This window comes from Uranotaenia lowii, chromosome 2, assembly GCF_029784155.1.
Source record: "Uranotaenia lowii strain MFRU-FL chromosome 2, ASM2978415v1, whole genome shotgun sequence".
In the NCBI taxonomy this organism is placed as follows: domain Eukaryota; kingdom Metazoa; phylum Arthropoda; class Insecta; order Diptera; family Culicidae; genus Uranotaenia; species Uranotaenia lowii.
In genome coordinates, this window is record NC_073692.1 from 376,116,046 (window position 1) to 376,142,795 (window position 26,750).

The following is a 26,750-nucleotide window of genomic DNA, read 5'->3' on the forward strand; positions in this document are numbered from 1 at the left end:
TACCTCTCCGACATCTAACCAATAGGCCAAATCGTCAGACGATACAAGTCAAGCTGTAGCTCTATTACTCAGTTGACTTCTCGAGTCGTATTTGCTGCTAGAATTCCCGGCAGAAAACGCTCATTATGCCTTCATTAGTGGTGCTCATACTGCCTCGGGGGGTTTCTCATTATGCCTCTACAGTGCCTGGTTTTCTGCTTTCGGTAAAAATTTTTAAAATGCATTTTTAAACGTTTTTATCAACTTTTTCAAGTTTCATCCAATTAGGCAATAGACTATTTGAGTGTCTGGACGCGAAACAATGATGTAATTCACATATTACAGCTGTTCTCTATGGTTAAATAAGCGTTTTCCTTAAGGTGGCCATTATGCCCCCATCTCCCCTACTACCAACAAGTGATTTTTTTTTTCAAACTGTAGCCGAATAATGAATTTAGGACTAGTTTTCGTGATTTTGACATCAGTTCTAAGTCTGATTTACAACTATAAATCAAATAACCTTACAAAACCATCAAAATTTTAATAAGTATTATTAAATTTAAGTGTAGATCAGTATACGTCATTTGTTTTTTTCTGGACACACATGGGAGGGTTAAACCCCCAAACCATCCTCTCTCGTTCCTACGGCCATGCCTTAACATACTTAAAATTCGATACAATTTGATTAATATTGAAGTAATTTTCAAAGAAATTATTTGACTTAAATTTTGACTGAAACAAGAAAATTCAATGCACCAAATTAGAATAAAAAAATAAAGAAGTATTGAAACATTCCCAAACTTAAAAATAAACGTTTTGTAGCATCATCTCTTACAAATGATCGATTCGATTTGACATTTGGTATCTGGAGTGTCCTCCTTCTTGAGGGAAAGATGGCTACCATAGGAAATCATCGTAGACTAACAGACGACTCAAACAATGTTGAACTGGTTTATTTCAAAAATTTCTCATGAGATAATTTATTTTACAGAAATACTCCCGCTCATTGACACGTGCTTCGAGTTGAATCTTTTTTTGAATAGGAACCTTACTCTTACAGAATTAACATAAAATGCAACACAACTTAATCAATTTTAAAAGGGAAGAAATTGGTCCATTAAAAAATTCATATAAATTGCAAAACAAAAATCAAACAGTTTTGTAGTGTTTTTTATGAAATTTGGAAAACACAAGAAATTTTCGATGAATTTGACACCTTAACTAATTTTCACATAAAGAAAGAATTTCCTAATTTTTGAGAGAAGAAAAGAATTGATTTTTTGCAATGAATGATTTTTTCGTTTTTTAAAAAGGAAGATCGTAAAATACTAAATTTAGAATACGACTCATCAGGAACCATTTTTGACTGACATTCATCACATAGCCGTAGAGTAACAACCTCAACTCAGAACTAAAGCCAAAATCTCGAAATCTTACCGCAGGTTCCCAGTTCTGTTACAGTTTTTCTAAAGTTTTCTCAAATGTTAAGTCTCGAATATCGAATTTCAACACGATAAGACTAAGCTTAACAGATTGTTCGAATTTTGCCCTGTTTTGCTCTATTCATTTGTTTAATAAAACAAAAATTTTAATTGTATCATTAGAAATATTTGCCTATTTTACGTTCAAAACATAATTTTTTTTATTAAATTAAAAAAAAAATAAAATAAACGTTTTTTTTTTTTTGGAAACTTGAATACTGTTCGTCTGTGATATTGATAATCAATTTTGAAATATTTTTGTGAAAATTTCATTAAGAACTCTAAATAACAACTTCTAACATTTATTTTAAGAAATTTTTTGATTAAAATAAATAACTTTTGATGAAAAACAACTTTAATCTAACTAACTAGATAGTACCTACTTACACATTTTTTTTACAATTTTTATGTACCGTCAACTGAGGCAACATAAAACACTTTCAACTTCTACACTGCTTATGCATCAAATGTTTTAAGGTTGATGGGAAATCAAATTGACTTAGGCAGAAAATCATTGGTCTCACCAGTTATTTTTCATTTTCTATAAACATGCGATTTTCACCTTACTCAGAAAAAGGGGTAACTTGCAACAAACTTTGTCTTAAATTTCAAAGCTGATGTAAACTTTTGAAAAATTATAGTTTATAATGTTATTGTGATGCCATAATGCATAAAATACCAATAGCAGTAATTTTTGGTTCTGTTTGAATGAAATTTTACAGTTTTCTGTCAAAACGCTTTTATAAAAAAAAGCATAAGGATGCTACATACATTTAGGGGTAAAAATACTACAAAAAAATCTACTTGTTGAAACCATAAAAATTGATGGCTAAATGGATGACATTTTTAAGATAACAAACGCTTGATGCAAAACGATCATATTTGAGCATATGGGCATGCTGATTACAAGGTGTCGATTTAATTTTCATTTTGTTGCATCTTACTTCAGACTGGTAATTAAACTATAGAAATATTTATTTAATTAAATTGGGTAACTGTCCAAAAAAAATTTGTACACCAACAGTGTTGGAATAGGATTATTCAACTAACATGAAGTTTGTGATATAATTTAAGGTTTTTAGAAATTTCCATCCAATCTGATTTACCCCTAATCATGACATGATAAGTTGATTTATCGCAATTATTCCTTTTCAATTTAACCTTCCATAGTTATTTGGCACACTATGACTCAAAGTCCTCTCAAAGTGCACATTCCAAACATCATAATGATCCAATACTGAAGAACTGAGATTTTTGAAAGACTTAGTACGTTCTTTGAAAATAATAATCAAATTAACGAAAAAAAATTAAATTTTAGTTTTTAAAATTGGTTCATTGAAAAATAAGATACTGCGAAACAAACAAAAGTTGAAAATCATTTTTTAAAGTGAGACTTTTATTCGACCGTGAGATTCGAAATAGCGGTCAAAGCTTTAATTGAACTCCAACATATTTGTAAGATGAAAGATGTATTCTTGATAATTCCAGAATCAATAATAAACTTCAATATAACAAAGTTTTTTTTTTTAACTAAAATGGTTTTTTGAACTTTTTTCATTGGAATCCAATTATCGACTTTGTTTTAAAATATTGCGAATCAATTACCTACAAAATGAATCTTATATCAACAAAATCGGTCATCATTTGTCGCCAGAGGAATCCATCAAACTTTATGTAAAATTTCCCGCGATCGAATATTTTGCGAACAGCTATGAAATTTAAATGAACTAAGTTTTAAGATGACAACTTTTTTTTCCTACGAAAAGCTTCATGGAATGGAAATTTTTTTGACTTTTTTTCCAAAAATTGCATAACTACAGGGGCCAAGAATCTTGACGTTCAGTACTTTATAAAATGAAGTTTTAACACAGTTCAACCAGGGATTTCTGCCAGCGGCTTTGTCGTAACGATTAGATGCTCGCCATCATAACTTAGAAAGATGTAAGCTTAGGAAAAATATAATAATGATAGGAATATCCCCCACTCCCCAAATTACCTGAATATTCATTCCGAATTTCAATTCTGACCATGAACTCCAAATTTTAAATTTTAAACTGTTTCCAGATTTCAGTACAATTCTGAATTCAAATTCCAGAGTCAACTTTTAAAATAAGCATAGATGAAAAGTGTTCTTCAGCACCCTCAATCATGGATGTCTTTAATTTTGAAGTATTGGGTTTTAATCTGAATAAATTGTTTCTATTTTTTAATTCCGACTGAACCGTGATCTGAACTAAAATCTTTATGTCGAATGGTGAATTTTGTTTTGAGTTTTTATTTCATCATCGCTATTTTGAAACTTTGATTTGTATGAATTTTGCGTCAAACCTGAAAAAAATATAAGGGTTTTAAATTATGTTTAACTTAAAAAAAACTTCCAACATGAATAAATGCTTGTATTTATACTGAATTATCTAACAAACCGATAAAAATGACTTACATTTTCGTTTTCATAATAGTTGTCAACTTTTCTCGAAAAAATAAACCAAATTGTCTTATAATTCAATAAGATTTCGTTTGATTTTCAAGCCTTTTCTAATTCGTAACATCTATTTCAAGTAGGGCAGCACTGATCTGTTTTAATACAACATTATTCTACTTTCAAAGGATGTAACTAGGGTTTCAATTATTTTCTTTAACAGTAGTAAAAGCTACCGTGACAATTTGCTAGCTTGCTTAAAATATGTGTCACATTTTTAATCGTTTTTTTTCTCTTCTTTCTCCTCTCAATCAATTAACAACACTTTCGAAACGCGGACTTTGCTTGCTTTCGTCCTTGGTAGTTTTGGAACATTTAACACTGAACAGATCATTTCGGTGGTTGTCCTGCCTGGCTTTTGGGCGACTTTTGGAAACAACTCACTCGCTGGTAATAGGTAATTAATTAGTTACTTTATTATCATTAGCCTAAGTTAGTTAACCGTGTTAAAATCTCCTGGAATTATCAGCTTGCTACTTAGTATCGGTATCACAAACCATTCACTGATCATAATGATTTAAGCTAGCTTAGTGTCTAAAAATTTGTTCAATTCATATCAGTCGAAGCTCCTTAACGTTAGGTAATTTCTTAGTTTAATTTACCTTTTAAATTTAACTTTAACTTCCTATACAATTGTTTGGCTATTTACAATTTTCTTTTGCTGGCTGCACCCATTCAAAACTTGTCAATTCTTGGGCTCTGAGCAGGACCTTCCTCTTCGGGCCCGGAAGAGAAAGGTCCTCACCGTTATTGGAAACATCGTGCAGACGTATATTCTGGGGATTTTCTTATGTCTCCAGACGGCGATGTTCCTCTGCCGGTGTTAGAGCCTAGAATATACTGGACGAGCAGCTTTTTGCGGCTATCGTTGAACCATCATCCTAGACAAGGTTATCTACTGGATGTTTTTGAGATCTGGAATGAACGGGAGAAATATAAAATAAAGGTTAAATTTTTGTGAAGTGTATACAAATGTCAATAGGAAACATGTTTTGTTTATTTTATTCAAACAGATTATGAAAAGATTCAATAAACTTAGTTCTCTTTAATTTTTCAATAAATTTTGTTTTATTCTGCATTGCATCTTATTCTTAGAAAAAATAACTTCTTCATCGAAAAGATTTTATTACTAAGACACGCTCAATGATTTCAAATTGCTCAATTAGCTCACACTTTGCCAAGATCGACGCCTTGCTTGCTCGAGCTAGAATCCGTTATCATGATTATCGCCATCGCTGAATATGCGATAAATTATGAATTCATTGGACCAATTAGCATTCCAGCTTGTGGCAGCCGATTAAGATTATTATTATTATTATTGGAGAGGTGGCAAAACGGGGCGATAATAAGTCATAAATTATAAGATAGCTACTTGGTAGGTTGGTACACCAAACCACTTCATCTCCAAATCGGGGTTGGATTACGAAACCTTCCGTAACATCACATTGTCTTACGATGGAAAGGGGGGATGAAAATTTGAAATTTATATTAGCTCATTTTCGAGATGGGTTTTCGGCGAATGGTTAACTTTTGCCATAGATAAGTGGCACTGTCAGTGTGTTTAAATTTTAAGCACGGATGGTTTGAATTAATTTTCATTGTTAAATATTCATCAAATCTCAAAATTCAATATCGATTCAATTAGAATCACAATCTTCCACAATTGATCACTCCATTGTGTAATCAACTTTTCGATTCATTCCATTAGTTCGTTCTTTCGCACCATTCTTTCCAGCAATGGCAAAATCGAAGCACCGAAGATTGATTGTTCTGGAAGGGTACGGAACTTAATTGACTGAATGCTCCTGTCGTTGTTCACCGGTGTTTGCCATTGAATGGTTGAAAGCCAGGGTGAGAAACCGAAACCCAAGTGCCGTTTTGCCGTTATCATTGATTTCTAGAGAAAACCGCGTCCCGTGTCTGGTTCTGGTGTTCTGGTGTCACTGTCACTGCGAATGGGGCGACGAACAAATAGCTCCCAACTGTGGTCACATTTCACAAGTTTGATTCCAACCCATTCATGCATCGGGGTTGGTTTTGGGTATTCTACAATGTTTGACTCCGACTACAGCCCCGAAGGGTTTTTGACGTTGACGTATGTGTTTGTGTGGGATTCAAGTTCTAGGAATTCAAAGTTCAATGAATAATTTATGGCTCTACTGAATGAACCTTCGGTTTGGTAACTTTTTAGTCGGGGGATGCTCGTGTGAGTCGAAATTGAATTTTCTTTTGCTAAAAACGATCAAAGAGCATATTTGATCGCGAAAAGTAACAAATGACGATTTTTTTTTAAATGTGTATAGAATAGTTGATTAAAATTTGTTTCTCTGTAGTTTACTTTAGTTTAATTTATCTTATGTTAACTTAGTTTAGTTAAAATCATATTTCTTTATTTTCTTAAAATTTGTTTCATATTTTAAATTACTTTGATCGGGAATTGGATCTCTTAAAAGGAACACTAGTTCCACAACGATTCCCTTTTTTTGTTTTCATTGATTTTATTACATTCTTCTTCTCTAAAATTAAATGTATTGTGTTCTCATCATGCGTTACTTTTTTGTAATTTGCTTGCGTTTTTTTAAACTATTTTTAACTTGTTCGCTGCCAGACATGCTGAGAACTGAAGTGACCATTACCAGTAGACTCATTTGAGTTTTTTAGTGTTGGGGAGTGTGCCAGGCCTAAAAAACACAGAAAGGTAAATTTGTTCTAGAGCCGAGAGCAACTGCAATACTTCAAGTACTCTCTGGAGCCACCATCACATCGAAATAGTTGGATATCTTTTAATTAATTTGATGCATTCGTAATATTGTTTTATCGGGCATCAACATTTTGGAGACTTAGTAACAAAAGCTGATTCAGAAGAAATTAACAGCTGATGTTTGATTCAAACCATTAGCTCTAGTTTTTTTTTTATTTTAATATTGAGCGGTCTGAAGATAGCATTAATTGGTTTCGAACCAGATTGTTGTTCTTAGTTTGAATGAGGTTTTATTACTTGTCTTGAAATTCGAAATACAGAGATCTAACGTTTCAAGGAAGAAAAATAAGAAAATTCAATAACAAGACAATTTTTATTATTTTATAGCATCACTGGAGGACGTTTGAGGTGATTTTAAATTTCAGATTTAAACTAATTTAGCAACTTAACTGGATACTATAATACTTTCAAACTTTGTGTTAAAGATTGATAGAATTTCATAACTTTAAGAAACAAATACAACCTTCTATTATTAGTTGTTTGCTAAAATTGAAATACTTTGCAATCTTGGAGAATGTTGATTAGGGTGGCCTAAAATTGCATAATGTCTGGGAATCTGAAGGCTCATCCTCCAAATGGTAGATAAGGATGTGGAGAACGACCTTTTGTATGGGGCCAACTAAAAAAAAACAATCTTTAGAGGTTCCTCAAAAGTGATCTTTAAAAAAAAGACCACTTTATAAATATTTGGTTTTAATAAATTCTGGGTCCAAAAATTTCAACAAAACTTATATATTTCAGCAGTTATTAAAACCAGCAAACCATTTTCTAAAAAAAAAATTTTTTTCTAAAAATTTTTAATTTAATTGACCAAAATGATATACAAAAATTTTAATTTGATCTTTTCAGTAATTTTGTACCTTTTTGCCATAAATATGTGAAAAATTTCTGAATGGACATCGTTTTTTCCTACAAAATTGTCACTTTAAATGAAATCTCATTTTTTTGAGATAAATTTAAGCACTAAAAGAAATAGGTAAAGCTTAAAAGGCGATGATCCAAGTGTTAAATTTCTAAAAAATCGAGGAAAATATTTTTAATTAAAATTTTTTTTATTAATATTTAAAAAAGAAATACCCAAGCTAGAAATTCAGAACCTAGATTTCAGAACCACTTGTCACGGTTAAGTAGAGTGTCGATTCCGAGAGCTCTCGACCGGAAATTCCCAGGAATAAATAATATTTCAGGAATTCTCGTGTCCCAGGAACTGCTAAAAAAAATGGAGCTGAACGAATTATCAAAACATTTATGAATCACTCATAAATTATTTATTCAACACAACGAAGCTCACATTTATTTACTTTTTACATTTTCAAGTTTGCAAAAAAGAGTTTTGATTTGAAAGGTTTTTTTCTTAAATTAAGATGCAATTGATTTTAGAATTTGAAGAGAAATCCGAATGATTAATTTATTTCAAAACTTATGATTTTCCTCCCACAAATTTTTGGAATTCTTTGACTTTAAATTGAAATTATTATTCTGAATTTTGGTTTCCATTTGTATTTTTCTCGGGCTTGAATCTGACTTCCCGGTTTTCCCAGTGCGATTTTCCATTCCATTCCATTCTATTTACATTCGACGGTTGGATTGATCCGATCTTTTGTTCTCGGTGCATCACACATGAACCTAAGTAGATTGGCCAGCACATTCACGAAGCCTGCGATACGCGTTCTGACAGTGATAGCGCGTAGTTAGTTTCCAACCAGGGGGATGCGGTTCTTTTCAACCCGTGTAGAGCACATCTCTCAGATTCAAGCTTTTTCTCAGATTTCAGCTTTTTATCTCAGATTTCAGCTTTCAACTTCAATGCTCTAGAGGCAAAAAAGCTTAAAACTGAGGGAAAAAAGCTTAAAAACGAGATTCTAACACATAGCAAATAGATGGTGATAACACGGATACGTAGAGAAATCGTGTAGAATTGCATACACCTGGCTCCACACGGGTTGGAGAAAACTGTATCCCCCTGAGAATTGCATACTCCTGTTTCCAACCAACGGAATCCAGTGTGAACCAAAAAAAAATCGACCGTTCATCCTTGTGTGCAGGACACCGCACTATACGCATGGCTTGATCATTTGGGCCGACCATTTCCGAAGCTCTAGGTGCGCGCTTAAGCCCATCCAAGCAGAGCGGAATCGACCAGTCGTGAGTGAGTGGTACAGCGCTTCTTTCGTCCCATCCAGGCATCGTCAAGCATACCTCAGCACTTCCATAAGTTCATCATCTTTCTCGCCATCCGAACCCCCTCCAAGGGTCCCTGCTCCTGAACGCATCAGTGTCTGCACATCGAAGACCTCCGAGCATGCCGCTCCATTAAGGTTTCCATCACCGGGACGCAACAAATCCGACCTTTTGGGGACCTCGGAGCCCTTCGTCTCAGTCGCGCCGTTCCCAACCAGCGTCTGCAGTCGTCCCGGCCCTGAGTTCGTCTGTGGTGATTAGGCTCCCCAATTTGCCCCCACAGGAAAGTATTCTTCAAATCTGAGAGCTGTTCCTGCGCATGATGTTTTCCTGCCTTTTAATAGATCCATCGAATTTCAACCACATCTGAGAAGTACTGCTTTACCGACAAGGGCCTCTTCACCGGGACGCAAGGAACTAGGCACTACGGAGACCTCGGAGCCCCTCGACTCAGTCGCGCAGCTTCCTGCCAGCGTCAGCAGTCGTCCCGGCCCTGAGTTCGATCGTGGCGATGAGGTTCTCCAGCCTGCATGCTCAGTTTGTTCTTCTTCGGAACCTGAGAACTTCACGACTTCCACTGGGACTTCATCACCGGGACGCAACGCTTTGGGCCTTACGGAGACCCCTGTGCCCTTCGACTCAGTCGCGCTGATTCCTGCCAACGTCATCAGTCGTCCCGGCCCTGAGTTCGTATGTAGCGTAGGGGTTCTCCAGCCTGTCTTACCAGGCAAGTATCCATCTTCTATTGGCTTTCCTCTTCGTGATGGATTTTCCCGTTCCAGTGTACAACGACCCGGTTTGCATGGCGGTAAACGCGATTGTATCAATCTCTACTACCAGAACGTCGGCGGCATCAATGCCTGTGTTAATGAATATTTGCTTGCCTCCTCAAGTTCCTGTTACGATATCGTTGTCTTCACCGAAACTTGGCTTAAGGACAGGACCCTTACCAGTCAGGTTTTCTGCTCGGACTACAGAGTGTTCCGTTGTGATTGAGGCCCTCACAACAGCACGAAATCTACTGGAGGTGGTGTTTTGATTGCCATTAAGTCATGCCTATCAGCCGTGCCCATCGATGATGAGGCATGGATTGACTTGGAAATGGTCTGGACGCGTATCGACCTAGGGGAACGAATGCTTTACATTGGTGCGGTGTACCTCCCCCCGTATCGTGCTAAAAATTCGACTTTTGCTGAATCCTTTTCTCGTAGCCTTTCCAAAGTTTGCTGAATCACTAATCCTGAAGACGACATCATTATCATCGGAGATTTCAATCTGCCTGGTTTAAAGTGGTGCTCCTCCCAAAGCAGCTTCTTGTTTGCTGACCCGGAAAGATCCTCGTTCACGTTGCCCTCCAACATCATCCTCGACGCTCTAAGTACGACTACTCTCCGGCAAATCAACAACATCGTTAACGAAAATGGCCGTTCTCTCGATCTCTGTTTCGTTAATGACGGGTCTCTTTCACCAACAATCGAAGAAGCTCCTGAGCCTCTGGTCAAGTCCGTCCCTCACCACCCCGCTTTGCTGCTTTCGCTCGATATTTCTGGCATTGTCACCGTTACCGAAAAACCGGCTTCCTTCTTCCACGACTTTAAAAGTGCCGATTTTTCTGCGATTTTTCAAACTCTGGACACCATCAACAGGGAATCTGAACTGGACCCTTTTGATCCAAACGCTGCTGCTGTTAAGTTTACCCACATTGTCAACTACATTATCGATCGCCATGTGCCGAAACGCTCTGCAGTCTCAAATCTACGAGCACCTTGGGTCACGAAAGAGTTGCGGCAAATGAAAACGCTGAAGAATAAAGCCCTCCGTTATTACACCAGGCACAAGACTCTCCAAGCCAAACATCAGTATCGCAAACTTAACTCAGCCTATAAAATACTAAGCACGCGTTGCTATCAGAGCTACCTAATCCGGATCCAGCGTGGTTTTAAAACCAAACCTAAATCCTCCTGGCAGTACATCAAGGATCAACGGAAGGAATCCAGCTTACCTTCATACATGTTCTTGGATGATACGTCGGCGACATCGGACCGTGATATCTGTAATCTCTTCGCACAGAAATTCCGTAGTATTTTCGACTCTGGCTCAATATCCTCGGAGCAGTTAAATAGTGCTACAAGCAACGTTCCTCATTTGAGCACTTCATTCGATAATTTCGCAGTCGACGAAGATACAAACTTGAAGGCTTCCGTGAAGCTGAAACACAGTTATTCTGCCGGACCGGACGGTATACCAGCCACTTTTTTGAAGCGCTGCATATCACATATGCTAACACCTATAAAACGAATCTTCCAAGCATCGCTCAACACGTCTACGTTCCCCTCTATATGGAAAAAGCCTACATGTTTCCGGTCTACAAGAAAGGCGACAGGAGGAATGTCAACAACTATCGCGGTATTTCTGCCTTATGCGCTATTGCCAAGTTATTTGAGCTGGTTGTTTTAGACCCTATCTTCTCGTACTGCAAACCTTATTTTTCTTATGATCAACATGGCTTTATGCCTAAGCGCTCTACGACCACTAACCTGCTGGCGTTCACGTCTAAGGTGCAAGACAGTTTTGCTTCAGGATTCCAAACAGACGCCATCTACACCGACCTGTCAGCCGCTTTCGACAAAGTGAACCATGAAATTGCTATCGCCAAACTCGATCGCATTGGTTTTTGTGGGTCTCTACTGGAATGGTTTCGCAGCTACCTGGTAGGTCGGAAACTTATTGTCCGAACGGCAGAATCCTTCTCTAACCAGTTTTCTCCCACCTCTGGAGTGCCTCAAGGGAGCCATTTAGGACCAATACTATTCTTGATTTATTTCAACGACGTGCTGCTGCTCCTCGATGGACCAAAACTAGCTTACGCAGACGACCTGAAGTTGTTTTATCCCATCTCCGGCCCTGACGATGCCTAGTTCCTGCAGGACCAGTTCAACTTCTTCGCCTCCTGGTGCGATGTCAATTGTCTGCTCTTAAATCGTAGTAAATGCGCAGCAATTTCTTTTTCCCGTAAGCGGTTTCCATCCAATGCAGTGTATTTTCTCGGCGACGAGGCTATTGCTCGAGTTGAGCACGTGAAAGATCTTGGTGTCATTCTTGACAAACTGATGGATTTTAAGATTCACACCAATTACATCGTCGATAAAGCTTCTAGAAGCCTAGGTCTACTGTTCCGCATGGCGAAAGACTTCAAAAATATTCACTGTTTGAAGAGTTATTGCAGTTTGGTTCGTTCGATCTTTGAATACGCCTCTGCTATCTGGTGCCCTTATTACCAAAACGGCTCCGAGCGTCTTGAGGCTATCCAACGGCGTTTTATGAGATTCGCTCTTCGACACTTGAGCTGGCAAGACCCGTTCCGACTTCCCAGCTACGAGAGCCGCTGTCGCTTAATCGACATTGACACGCTGCAAGCCCGCAGGACCGCCGCACGAGCCTCTGTCGTAGCTGATTTACTTTCATCCAGAACTGATTGTCCCGCACTTTTGGAAGGTATTCAACTCAACATACGACCACGTGGTTTGAGAAATCGTGAGTTCCAGCTCTACGTCCCTCTTCGTTTGAATAATTATGGGGCTAACACAGCACTTATTGGTGTAATCCAGACATTCAACCGCTAGTCCGAACATTTTGATTTTGACGTTTCGAGGGATGCATTCCGAAGAAAAATCCTTAAAGCTTTAAGTTTTGTGTAGACAATTGTATTTGTAGTGTCATTAGTTTTAATTTTTAATTTTTTTTTTTCATTAGGGTCAATATGTGATCCATTGATGTACAATAAATAATAATAATACCATGTATTCGGACTAGAGTCACTAGAGCCATGCATCCACCTGAAAAAAAACTCAAATTTAAAGCAGTGGAAATGTACAGTATTTACTATTTCGGAATTCCTGTATGTCTCCATTAGTTGCGCACTTCCGGGGATGTTCCGCTTTTACGGAATGAGTTCAGCGACGGCCACGATAAACTTTCAGACGAATAATCAATTTTGAGGATTTTTTTCCCGAGTTTTTGTTTGTTTATATTTTTACTGATCGATCAATATTTTCCATGGCTACTTCGACAGTTTTTGAGGTTTTCAATGGTTAGGAGAAATGTCGATACCAGATGGCAGGGCAATCACTTAAGAGCACTTTTGCGATAAATTGGAAAGAATTTTCTATGGAGAGTCATGTCTGTATTAGTCTGTGATAAAACCTTTCCTGGGCCACAATACTTCACTGTACCTACGCAAGGACAAGGATATCCCCGAAATGGAGAAGGTCATGTTCACTGAAAAATTTTGCAAGGTAATGGTGTGGCAGGCAATTTGCGAGTGCGGCAAAATATCTAGCCTGTACGTCACATCGGAAACAATGAACACCCAGAACTACATCAAGAAATGCCTCCAGAAGCGTTCATTGCCGATGTTCAAGCAGCATGATGGACCCGTCATATTTTGGCCCGATTTGTCGTTATAACATTACGTCAAAGACACACTAGGGTGGTACCAAAGCCAAAACGTCTGTTTTGTGCCAAAAAACATAAATCCGCCAAATTGCCTCGAGGCACGGCCAATCGAGACTTTTTGGGCTTTGATCAAAGCAAAGTTACGAAAATGCATAAAATCAGTTGATGACATCGGAAAATTTAAAAATTATTGGCTAAAAGTGGTGAAAATGGTAAATAATGCAACTGTGCAGGAGCTTATCAGTCATGTTCGAGGAAAAGTGCGAATTCTGGCTTATGATCAAAGATTTTCATCAGATAAGAGTACAGTGTTGGGTAGGACACAAATTATGGTACAGTGTGCAAAATAAAATAAATAAAAATTTTTAAAACATTTTTTTTTATTATTCTGAAAGTATGTTTATCATTTTCGGAACAGTTATAGACTTTGTATTAAAAAAACCCTCTTAAATAACTACAAAATCAACAAGCTTCCAGAATAAATCACCACTTGCGATTGCGAGACAAACATCGCTAATGCGCTTAAATCGTAATCCCGTTTGCCACTTCAATTGAAGCCTGGCATTTGCCACCTACAAAACATACAGTAAGTGCTTGAACTTAAACACTTGACTTTAAAGCAGCATCCATGGCAGCCAGAGCCCGAGAACCAGTCCAGGAGCCCGGGCAATGGCAAAACGAGCGATAATAATCATCCAACTTGGCACATTTAACGCTCAATTACCGTGTTGTTTGTTTCCAAACAAACCGCAAATATATAGTATGTTCAGACCCGGCTCGCCAGTCAACCGCAACCATAATCCGATTGATATTGATTAAACGTTCTGGAGAATTGGGTTGGAAGGTGGCTTAGGGGGGAGGTAATTTGTACGACTGAATTCGGAGAAAGCGTGCTTGGGAGGAAAAAGAAATCCAAACCGAATAAGCTTGTAATCACTGTCCTGGCGTCGTTGTCGTCGTCGTCGTCTTTGTGGTCTCGCCAGAAGAGATTTGCCCCAATATTTATCAGGAAGACTAAATCTTATTCCAGAGGAAAACGTGGAAGAATTTACTTTAAGCGTTTTATTCTATATCTCGAATTGGTCCCCCGCAATTGGACAGGAGCAATCGAAAAAACATCGATAAATCTCTGGATCTAATTCAACCAAATCCGACGATTATCACGTTATGGTCCCGGCGATTATTATTGCGGTTATTCTGAAGTTTGACTGAGAGGATTACTTTCGACGAACGAGTATTATGAACCGAAGCTGGGAAGATACGCGATTAAATGGATTTGTTGATCGCTTTAATGCTCTGGCTGTTGAATGGGAAGCAATAATTGGGGAGTCATAAAAATCTGAGAGTTAAAGGCAATCATTGACGTTTGAAATTGGTGGTAGCAGCGATTTGAAAGCTTTAAAAGTTAGAAAAATTAAGGAATATCACATACTGTATTCGGAGAAAAAGATTCAGATTTAAGATTCAGATTTCAGATTCAAATTCAGAATTCAGATTCAGATTTCAGATTGATATTTTAGATTCAGATTTCAGATTCAAATTTCAGATTCAGATTTCAAATTCAGATTTCAGATTCAGATTTCAGATTCAGATTTCAGATTCAGATTTCAGATTCAGATTTCAGATTCAGATTTCAGATTCAGATTTCAGATTCAGATTTCAGATTCAGATTTCAGATTCAGATTTCAGATTCAGATTTCAGATTCAGATTTCAGATTCAGATTTCAGATTCAGATTTCAGATTCAGATTTCAGATTCAGATTTCAGATTCAGATTTCAGATTCAGATTTCAGATTCAGATTTCAGATTCAGATTTCAGATTCAGATTTCAGATTCAGATTTCAGATTCAGATTTCAGATTCAGATTTCAGATTCAGATTTCAGATTCAGATTTCAGATTCAGATTTCAGATTCAGATTTCAGATTCAGATTTCAGATTCAGATTTCAGATTCAGATTTCAGATTCAGATTTCAGATTCAGATTTCAGATTCAGATTTCAGATTCAGATTTCAGATTCAGATTTCAGATTCAGATTTCAGATTCAGATTTCAGATTCAGATTTCAGATTCAGATTTCAGATTCAGATTTCAGATTCAGATTTCAGATTCAGATTTCAGATTCAGATTTCAGATTCAGATTTCAGATTCAGATTTCAGATTCAGATTTCAGATTCAGATTTCAGATTCAGATTTCAGATTCAGATTTCAGATTCAGATTTCAGATTCAGATTTCAGATTCAGATTTCAGATTCAGATTTCAGATTCAGATTTCAGATTCAGATTTCAGATTCAGATTTCAGATTCAGATTTCAGATTCAGATTTCAGATTCAGATTTCAGATTCAGATTTCAGATTCAGATTTCAGATTCAGATTTCAGATTCAGATTTCAGATTCAGATTTCAGATTCAGATTTCAGATTCAGATTTCAGATTCAGATTTCAGATTCAGATTTCAGATTCAGATTTCAGATTCAGATTTCAGATTCAGATTTCAGATTCAGATTTCAGATTCAGATTTCAGATTCAGATTTCAGATTCAGATTTCAGATTCAGATTTCAGATTCAGATTTCAGATTCAGATTTCAGATTCAGATTTCAGATTCAGATTTCAGATTCAGATTTCAGATTCAGATTTCAGATTCAGATTTCAGATTCAGATTTCAGATTCAGATTTCAGATTCAGATTTCAGATTCAGATTTCAGATTCAGATTTCAGATTCAGATTTCAGATTCAGATTTCAGATTCAGATTTCAGATTCAGATTTCAGATTCAGATTTCAGATTCAGATTTCAGATTCAGATTTCAGATTCAGATTTAAGATTCAGATTTCAGATTTCAGATTTCAGATATCAGATTTCAGGTTTCAGATTTCAGATTTCACATTTAAGATTTCAGATTCTAGATTTCAGATTCTAGATTTCAGATTCTAGATTTCAGATTCTAGATTTCAGATTCTAGATTTCAGATTTGAGATGAAAAATTCAGACTCTTTTTTGAATCTATCATTTAAATTTCAGATACTTACTTTATTTGTTTCAAAATTTTGTCACTTTATCGAGGCGCTCAAATGAAAATACATTAACAAAAATATTGTTAAAATTGAAGAATCATCGATCTGAGCACTTTGCAATTCAGCATTTTTTTTCTATTGACTAGAAAGAATGTTATCAAAATTAAATCCTAACTGCAGGCTGATATCGAATACCTTCCTTCATTTTTTTTCTAAAGAAATTTCAAGAAAACATATTACATTGCAATGAATAAATGGTTCCTTGAAATCTAAATTCTTTCTTCAAATTAAATTTTGTAAAAAGAAAATTTATTTTTAAAAAATTTTGGAACTTCATTTTGATCAATTGTTGTCATAGATTTTATTTTTATCTTCAATTGAAAAAATCTATGAAAAATGAATAATGGAATGAATATAAAATTGATCCAAAATTCATCAGAGATATTTTATTCTTTATTTTTTTTTTTTTTCAAATAATACAGAATTTTTGAATAGTATTTTCCAAGAAGATATTTGACGAAAACGATGTAACAAAACAAGAAAGTAAGAATAGTATTCTCGGAATTTTACTGTTATTAAATTCAATATTTTGCATCAAATATCACTGTTACTCTCTGGAGCCACTTTTGAAATTTTAACTTCAACATTTTTTTCTCAACAGTTTGTTCTACAGAAGTTGATTTGAAAAAATATTTCACTTATTAAATCAATTTATGGTATTCGATGACTTTTGTATATAACGATCAAATACAAACAAACAACCATTAATTTTTAACTCCCGAATAAAATGGTAGAATTTTATTTCATTCATCCAGATTTATTTCCAATCCACCAACCTCGGGATTTGGTCAGAGGATGACCATTGCACCATCAACTGTTAACCAGGATTTGCAATTTCACCAACCACCAACCGATGGAATCATTTGCCGTTTTCCCCCCATTTTTTTTACAACCGATCGTAAAATATAATCGAAGGAAATTGAAAACCCCCCAAACTCAATCATTGCTGCTTGGAAGAAGGAAATTTAATTGCTCGCTCATTTCGTTCTGTGCGGATATTTTTTTTAAACATTCTTCATTCATAAGGAAAAAATCAAGTCCAGCCAATTGAAGCTCCTTTCGATTGTAGCATAAAAAGCTTCACCACACCCATGCTCAGGGTGTGTGTAGCTGTTCCAAGCTTGATTTTTTTTCTCCATTGGACCTTTTCTTGGGGAAATTTGTGACCAACCTTCAGGTGCAGCAAAGACAAATCCTCCAGTCATAAATCGGGCCAGCAGATGTGCGGTCGTTAAAGAAAATTCTCAAGCTAAGGGCAATGCGGAATAGGTATAGGAAAAAAGTCGTTTCGCTCGACTTCCAACAAAAGTCAAAACCGGAATGGATGGCAAGTTGCAAGAATATCCTCGATCCGAACCTTTCAATGGAAAAGAAGATAGAGTGAAGGAGGGAATATGAAGCCATTCAAGAATAGTCAAGCAGACATAAAAAAGTCGGAAGGCATAAAAGGATGGCCGAAAGGACCGAGCCCGGATTTGACCCGGAAAATTATCTGAAAAAAAAAGTTGAAGCCAGAAGGATGGAAGCCCCTTTAAGAGAGAGGCTGATCTGGTATTACCTGGGAAACTATTGAAAAGACAGAAAAAACAAGGGCATTCTAATGACTGGATTGAATAGTTTTCTTTTCCTATAGAAGGCTGAAACGGGATAATTGAGAATCTGAATGTCACGAAATTTCTTCTTAAGACTAAACTTTTATGCGTAAAAGCTCAAAAAATCTCATGTTCAGATTTGTTTGTAACTACAGTTAACTCAAAGGTAATCAAAGTAACATTTTTTCGTGGTGCGAAGGCTTTAAGAGCTGATTTTGATTAATTTGTAGGCGTTATATATTGAAACTAAAGCTATGATCATTTAGTATCCGCGCATTCATTTCGGTAATAACTACGTTACTAGAGCTTGGATATGCAAAACTTTAGCTGCGTTGTGTTGGTTTTGAAAAGTACTTTCTTGCCTTTTTTCAAATTTTTTAGTTTACGTATGTTTGAGATATTTAAGATGCAAGAAGACATGTAAAAAATAATTTTACACAATCGCCTCAACAAATTCTTCATTGCTTCATTGATTACTCACATCCACCTTAAATCACAAAATCCAAAATCCAAAATTCACGTCCCAGTATTCAAAATAGCGAAAAATAAAGAAAAGAATGGGAAAATAAATTTGTGCTTTGGGTCCGAGCTCACCTCTGCATCCTTGCAAAAAAAATGTATTTGGGAGCACCGTCTTAGCTGATTTAGGCTTTACAGACTGATTAAATGACGTGGACAACTTAAGATTAACATTAAACACCCAGTACCGAGATGGGAATCGAACCCATGCCATCGGTGAACCAGCGATTACCGTCTTACCGCGCTAACCACTCGATCACCGAGACGTACACTTGAAAACACTTTTGAGAAGTGAATGGATCAGAGTGTTTAATGTATTCACCTTATCTAAAACCCAGTTTCCTGATAAAATTACTTAATAATTTTTAAGGTGAGAATTCACCGTGAAGTTGTTTTTAGAAATTTTGAGCGGCTTTTTCAGCGAGTATTAAATATTTTAAATGAGACGGATAGTAAGGTTGCCAGATTTTTTTTCATTACGTATCCGGTCGGACAAATCCAGGCAACTCTATATAAAAACCTGGCAAAATCCGGGCATTTGATTTCTTGATTGCTTAAAATCTGTGCAATATCCGGCAAACTTTGTTACAACCCAGAAACAAAAATCAAGAAAAATATTGATATAAAAATTGTTTTTCATGAAAATTCATCAACAGATTTTAAATTGTGTTTAAAGCATTATTTTTTCCTTCGACCTTAGACTTTTTTGATTTTTATTTTTTAGTATTAATTCGCATTTCATTTTAAAAGCTTCACCACATTACATGAACACGATTTTATTTTGTATTTTGAAGAAAAGAAAAGGGAATAACATTTGGATTTGAATTAAAAATTTTCCCTGCTTGACTCTGATTGTAACTTCAATTCTGAATTTTCTATATTCTTCAGATTTGAGATTTGATATTACAATTTCAATTTGAGATTTTGAATTGTGAGTCTGAAAAAAACCCGATCTAAGGTTTTGAATTTCACCGTTTAACTGTCTGTATTTCCATGAAGTTTAAGTTGATTCTGTTGATTTTTTTTTGTTTTAGATTCTTAGCCAGAAGTTGTTACTTCTTAATAATCATGAGGTAAAAATTCATCCTGCTTTTGATGAAGCTCATACTAAGTGATTAATAATCATATGAAAAGCGTTTTAATATCTATATTTTGATTTTTCTAATCAGGGGATTTGTGGATGGTGATAAAGTTATTATATTAATTGTGCATTGATTTCCACATTTAACAGCTCTAATCTGTATTTTCATTTCCGATTAGTTGATTAATTCTTCCGCAGTAATAGCCCGTGATAGATCAACAATTATTGTTTGAAGATATCAGACATAATGGTTATTTGTAGGCAACATAACGAACTGTTTTGGGGAGAATGATGATACTTGATTCCTTCGCTATATCTCGAAACAAGGATGTCTAACAAACATCAAATGTTCTAAAAAAATGTGCCAAATAGAACAAAACAACAAAGCTTTTATTTCAACAATTTAAAAAAACTTTATTTTCCGAGGTATTGAACTTTGTTTGAAAAATTTTACAAAATGTGATTTGAAGATCTTTTTTTATCACTTTCAAATGTTTCTAGCAAGAAAAAATTAAGATAAAAATATTTATTCCAATATGTCAATCGTTAGAGTATAATATAAACTCCATAATACCATATTTTCCAAGCAATATGAAATCCTCAATTTTTTTAAAGATAAGTTTTCCAAAATTAATGTTATGGGTATAGTTTGTCCCTAGAATCGAAAATGATATATTTTTCTTCTGAATGGGTTGTGATTATTGGTTATCATAAAATTACTAATACCTGCCCAATAACTTTTGTTTATACAGTAATTATCTGTTGAAAAGAACCCAAAAAAACTGTATATATCTAAAAAACTAGAAAATTGCGGCTTAAAGTATGCAATGACCCCAGTGTAGCAGACAAAATTTAAAAATTCTCTTTGCCTGACTCTTACAAACTGTGAAATGAGAACTCAAATGGAATAAAATGGTCAACGGCCTCTTAAGGTCAGGGTACCCTTAATAAAGGATTAAGTTTGCTATAGTGAAGGATAAAGTCTCCTGTAACTTAAAAAATATCACAATTTTTTTAATCTCACGAAAATGCTTCTTGTTCATCTATGAGTTCATGTATCGTTCAAATTTTTGGAACATATATGTAGACTTGAAATTACGCGCTGTCAGAAAATGCAAAAGATGGCGAGTTGCCAAATTCTCCCAAAAAGATATGATGAAAATAAGAAAAGGGGATCAAATATCCCCATTCTCCCTTACAGTTTCTTTGCATGTTTAAAATAGTTTGTGTTATATGGGACGGCATATAAAAAAGGATTCATATGGCCCCCCGTGAAAAATTGCCTCGGGCCTCCCAACGGCTTAATCCGGCCCTGCCTCTATTCGAAATGCTCCTCATTCTATTCAACACCTTAGTAACTCTCCTCCTATGGTCTATCCGTCTATCATTTGAAATCTATTTTACTTAAAAATGTTCTTGAATATAAGTCTAGTTGTTTTAGCTAAACATAATTGCTCTTGTTTGTTTTAGGTTCCTTGCAATTTTTTTAAATTTAATGACAGGTTATAATTTTGGCATTTATGATTGTAAATTATTCAACTTTGGTTTTCGCGTGATCATATTTGATTAGCTTTCCATGAACGAATTATTCATCCATGAAACAAACATTTGTACTTGAAAAGTTGGCACTCATTTTCAAGCGGATTTGTGCCAACGTAAGAACTTAACTACACAATTAACACACGACGTATTACAGGACACGACACTTAACGTTCTTACAAACGGAAAAAAAGGATTCAAAATTACCTTTTTTGTCGACCGGTTTCGGGCTCGATGTTGCCCATCTACAGGACGATGTCCGACTGATCACACGAAGAAATTACTGGCAGGATCGTACTACGAGTGTCATAGTATTCGTCGAAGGATGGTTCCTTTTTTAAATTTTTCTTTTGGTGAAGGTGAAAAGCGGCGATATAATTGGTGGGTCATCTTCATTCATTAGCGGTTTCTCTGAAGTGCTAATGATGTTCGACTCCCATGCGTTCAAATGTGAGGCTTTTCTTACACATTTCTTATAGGTCACTTTTTCCCAGTTAATGGAGTGACCCATTTCCGTTGCGTGGGTGGCTACGCTAGATTCATTGGCCCTGTTGTTGTCTACAGCGTTTCTGTGTTCTTTAAGTCGAACTTTAAATTTACGACGAGTTTGGCCAATGTAAACAGCTGAGCAACTCTCACAGAGAATTTCATAAATTCCGGATCTCTCATCTTGCGGGATCTTATCCTTCAAGGAGACCAACCGATCCTTAAGCGTGTTGCCGCTCTTGTATGCCGTTTTCAGACCATGTTGAGAAAGAATTTTTGTTATCCTATTAGTTAGTTTAGGGTGGAACGGCAGGCTAACTCTATAGGGCTCTTCTTTCTCTGGCCTAAAGGTGGTAGCATCACTTCGGTATTTTTTTCTGGCATGTTTCGGGAGAATTTTGAGGACAAATTCGTTGTCAAAACCGTTAAAAAAAACCCGCCTCAAGGATTTTATGCTTTTCCTCTTCAAATTCTGCCTTTTTCATTGGGATATTGTACAGGCGGTGCGCCATGGAATGGAAAGCGGCTTGTTTTTGCGCACCAAAGTGGTTGGAATCGGCTGTTATATATCGGTCGGTTGAGGTTGGTTTCCGATATATTCCGAATTTTTTGGTGTTGTCCTCTTTCCTTGAGATTAAGAGGTCAAGGAAACGGAGTATTCCATCAATTTCTTTCTCTACAGTAAATTTTATCGATCTGTGTTTGGAGTTTAGAAGCTCTAAAGTCTGCGTGAGATAACGCTCCTTTACCGAGGCAAGGATGTCATCGACGTAGCGCCACCAGACACGTGGGAAAAGTCTTTCTCTTTTCTCCAAATCTGCTTCCAAGTCGCTCATGAAAACTTCAGGCAAAAGTGGGGATAATTTGCTGCCCATGCTAAGGCCAAAGGTTTGTTTAAAAAACTTACCCCGGAAAATGAAGAAATTCTGCTTCATGCATACTTCTGCAACTGCAGGGTACGCTTTTATTTCGTTGGGAGACCCCAAGATTTTTGAACTTTGATAAATGATAACTTTTGAAGACTTGAAAAACGACTCAAAACTTGTTCCGAACTTTTACTCGAATTTCACAGCATCAGAAAATTTTATACTTACCCATGGAAAAAAATCGAGCATTAAGGGATTGAACTAGGGTTACCAGATCCCGCAACATCAAAACGAGTACATTGAGATTATTTACCCAAAAAGTCAGGAGAAACGATACAACACCGGTTTTCTGAGCTCCCAGCCATCAGGTTGATACAAGATCCTTTTAATTATTGAGCTTTGCTCTCGGATGGTATTCAAAACAGAAGGAAAAGGATGTATATATTTCGTATTATCTGAGAAGGCCTCTACTACCTCGAATAAGCGGGGTTCTACTGTAATTGGAAATCAAGATATTTCACGGATAAATCATTTCATACATTTTGCAGAATTGTTTCTCACATTATCTGCAAATATATGTCAAACTCGAATATGATTTTCACACACCATGCAAGTTTGAAATTTACACATTATCCGAATTAGCCGATTAAGGAGAAAGTGTGTGAAAGATGCCATCCAGCAATTTGGAAACCATCAAGGTGACAAAACCAGTTGATGAAATTTTATGACGACTGCATTGTTTGAGTTAATAATGGTAAGTTTCCGACATTTTGTTCATCATATAAACAGTAATCCATATTAATTTTTATCAATCGTAATATCTTCCAGATTCTGCGGATCGAGACAGCTGCCAACAGCCGCTTGGAGGAATAAATCATGGACTTCAAAAATCTCTCTCCTCCAAGCAGATGTGCAGCATATCCTTAAGTTTAGCGTAAAGCAAATAAAAATACGTTTAAAAGCATGTTTTTTGAATACTTCATTTAGTTTTGAATCATAAATTAAAATTCTACCTCCCTGAGCTCATATTGCTTAATTTTAAACATTTTGTCCGTGAATCTATTGTATTTCACACATTTTCTCGTTTTCATCACTTTTTGCATAATGTGTGAAAAGCTCACATTTCGTTTCCTTAAGCGGTGTTTCACAGTAGTGTGTAGCAGTACCTTCACACATTTGATGTGTTAGACTATATGGTAACCCTAGCGTTAAACCCACTCTAACGATAAATCTATGAATTAAAGAAATCTTATTCCAACTTTCAAACAACTCAATAGGCCTTTTTTGATACGAAGTGTTGTTTCATAATAAAAAGAATGATTGGAAAAAATCACAGCAAATATTATTAAAGCAAAAAGAAAATGCAATGACCCTTTCCAAGTAGGCAGAAATCATTGAGATGACGTATTGCAATGTAAATAAGATATATACATTTTTAAAGTAAAACGGACCCCTCACTGCTTTTCCAAATACAATCATTTTTTCCATATATCTAATGAACTTGCTACAGAGAAGGTAAAACTTTTCTCTTATGTAGTCACTCAAAATAATTCGCGCCGCTTTGGAGATTATTCAATTTTTAATATAAGGAATTTGAGAAATTTCATCGTTACAACTACACGCCTTATGAAAACGCATCCGTAAAAGATGGTTCAGCTTTCTCTCAACCATTGATTTTGCGTGTCTAACTCAATAATGTGTGCCATCAATTCAGATAAAACTTGTGTTATATAATGTCGTAACTCGCGATGTCACTTTCGAAGAAACACCACCAAAACTTTACCGAGAATAATCGCTCCAAAAAAACCAAACGTCTTTCCGTTCCAAAATTAATCAACAGAATCAATCGTTCTTCCATCTTTTTTTAACGTTTCATGTGACGCTTGCACGCTAACGATTCTTCCGTTTCATGTTTGTGTTTGTGTAACGCATACACGCTACCGAATCTTCAACTATTTTTGAAATTGAAATCTAGAGTTTGTTTTGATTAGGTCGTATGAACCAATATAAACAAAATTGAGTTATTGGCTGCAAACGATTGATAAAGGAGTGTTTTATGTTTGGTAAAAATGTGGGTTAATTTGGTCAATAAATAACTTTTACAAAATGATTTTAAATTATGACGTATAACGACTTTCTCAGTTTCGAGTGTAATTTGGTTTTTGCGACTTTTTGCACTGCACTGGATTATCGTGCAAAACAAAAATCGCTTCATAACATTGCAACAAGTTGGTTTTTACGACCTAATGCGTTTTCTAAGAAAAAATGCTTCGGCAAACGTTAAAAAGTTAAAAATATACACGGGATTAGTTAGTTAAAGTAGTTAAAGCTATCCTGTAATAAAAGTTTCTTCAATTGGTACCGGGTAAGTTCAACTCTCATGAATAAATAAATAAAATTTTCAAATTCAATATTTTTTTCATCACAGAGGCAGCTGACAAAACAGATAGCTACAATTAAAAGTTACAGGAAGTAACCAGCAAAGTGGAAAGGAGTTATACTTAATGGACTCCTTCGCAGCACCGATTCCAGGCTGCTAAAGTGGTGTAAAGGATATTGCTCCTCTAGACTAGCTGAACTAGGGTAGAGATTTGAAGAATTACCGTGCGTTTCGCAAAATATGGAAATTCTGTAGAACTCATATCACCAGCGGGACCAACGGTCCAGGGAATTAAACATGAGTCCTCTTTTTTATGCTCTATTTTGAGGTGCTCGGAAAATTTCTAGATGAAGTTTTCTTCTGGATCACATGCCTATTATTGAGCCCTAACATGCAGAAGAGTCATGCAATGGTAATTTTCTATAGTGCTTGAAGCAAGCTAGGAAGAATAAGCATAGTTTTAGACTCATGAAATGAATTTGTAAGGTAAATCTAATCAATACGCAAAAGGACGTTTGCGCCAAACATAAAATGCCAAAGGCCGTAAATGCATGTTTAATCGAAAACCCAAATTTATACTTCAATCAAATACCCTACCCTCTCTCTAATCTATTTTTGCATCTTATACCAAATTTTCAGACAATTCTGAGCGGTATTTTAAATATAAGAATTAAAAATAAGTTACAAAACTTCAACTGCGATTTTCTCGAAATACGGTCGGTGGGTCTTACGACCTAATCAAAACAAACTCTAGAAATAAACTTTAAATTTTTCCTGAGGGTTCTACTGAAATTTGAATATTTAATGAATCATCAAAATATATGCCAACGCTGGAATGGAAACGTTCAAATGAAGTAGAAAAGCATAATGAATTGTTGTTCAACAAATGGAATAAGGATGTGTAAACAGTTGCACACGGTCACCACCCTACACCCAAAATTCAGCCTTACTCCAATCATGAGTTCTCAATATTTTGACATTGGCATGAGATGTGATAGATAGCAGTGATGATGATTCGATTTGAGACCGCCGGCATTAACCTCCCAGCGCAACCGCAATGCGTATGACTGAAGAAAACAAAATAAAAACGTGTCCATATCCAGTGTCCGGCACAAAGACGCTATTCCGCTAATCGCTAGTTAGTCCGCTAACTTTCGGTTAGCGAATTAATTTTCTCGCTACTTTTTTTTTTCAGCTAGCGGATAAGAAAGTTCCGCTAATTTTTAGTTCCGCTAACTGAAGAACGCTACTTCTTTGGAGTGTTAATTTGGCCAGAGACTTATAGATCATATATTCGGCATCATTCAGATTTAAAATTTTGATCGGTTGTTTAACTTTCGTTAAAGATTGATTTAAGAAGCTATTCGATCTCGATTTTTACTGGAATCATAGGAATATTCGTCTTTTTGAATTGTCTTCACTTGATTCTAGGTCTGAAGAATAAGTCTTCTTAAAATTTAAAAAAGATGAAAAAAGTTGTAAAAAATTTAAATTTCCAGAACAAAATAAGTCAATAAATCAATCAATCTTTTGAGTATCAATGTCAAAAAAGATGAAAAACTATTTCGGACAAAACAAAACTTAACAGAATCTTTGCATTAACTGAGGCAAGACAAAAACTTTATAAAGGGGTAAATATTTTGAAAAATTTAATTCAAAAGTTTTTCCTTTTACTTTCCACCAAATACGTCAACTAAAATTAAAAGTGGACTGACGCAACTGACATGGTCAGAAATATTACAAAATAAGTTCGAAAACTGTCCCTATTGGTATCCTTTAACAACTTTTCAAGTCAATATTATAATTAAAGATGGCCGCTTAATTTGTGTTTTGCTAATCTTTTTCAAAACTTTCTAGTATCGATTAGCGATTAGCGCTTT

General features: G+C 35.7%; 2 protein-coding genes across 2 annotated transcripts in view; one reads left to right on the forward strand and one right to left on the reverse strand.

Moving 5' to 3' along the window:
- Positions 1-26,750, reverse strand: part of LOC129740893 (neuropeptide Y receptor type 2) — a 513,355-nt gene that overhangs the window by 193,118 nt on the left and 293,487 nt on the right. The gene's annotated exons all lie outside the window — the stretch shown is intronic.
- Positions 9,983-26,750, forward strand: part of LOC129743206 (uncharacterized) — a 45,168-nt gene continuing 28,400 nt past the window's right edge. Inside the window, exons 1-4 of the mRNA XM_055735182.1 lie at positions 9,983-10,028; positions 10,128-11,120; positions 11,231-11,592; positions 13,072-13,340. Coding sequence (XP_055591157.1) covers positions 9,983-10,028; positions 10,128-11,120; positions 11,231-11,592; positions 13,072-13,340 — 1,670 coding nt within the window. The remainder of the gene's footprint in view (positions 10,029-10,127; positions 11,121-11,230; positions 11,593-13,071; positions 13,341-26,750) is intronic.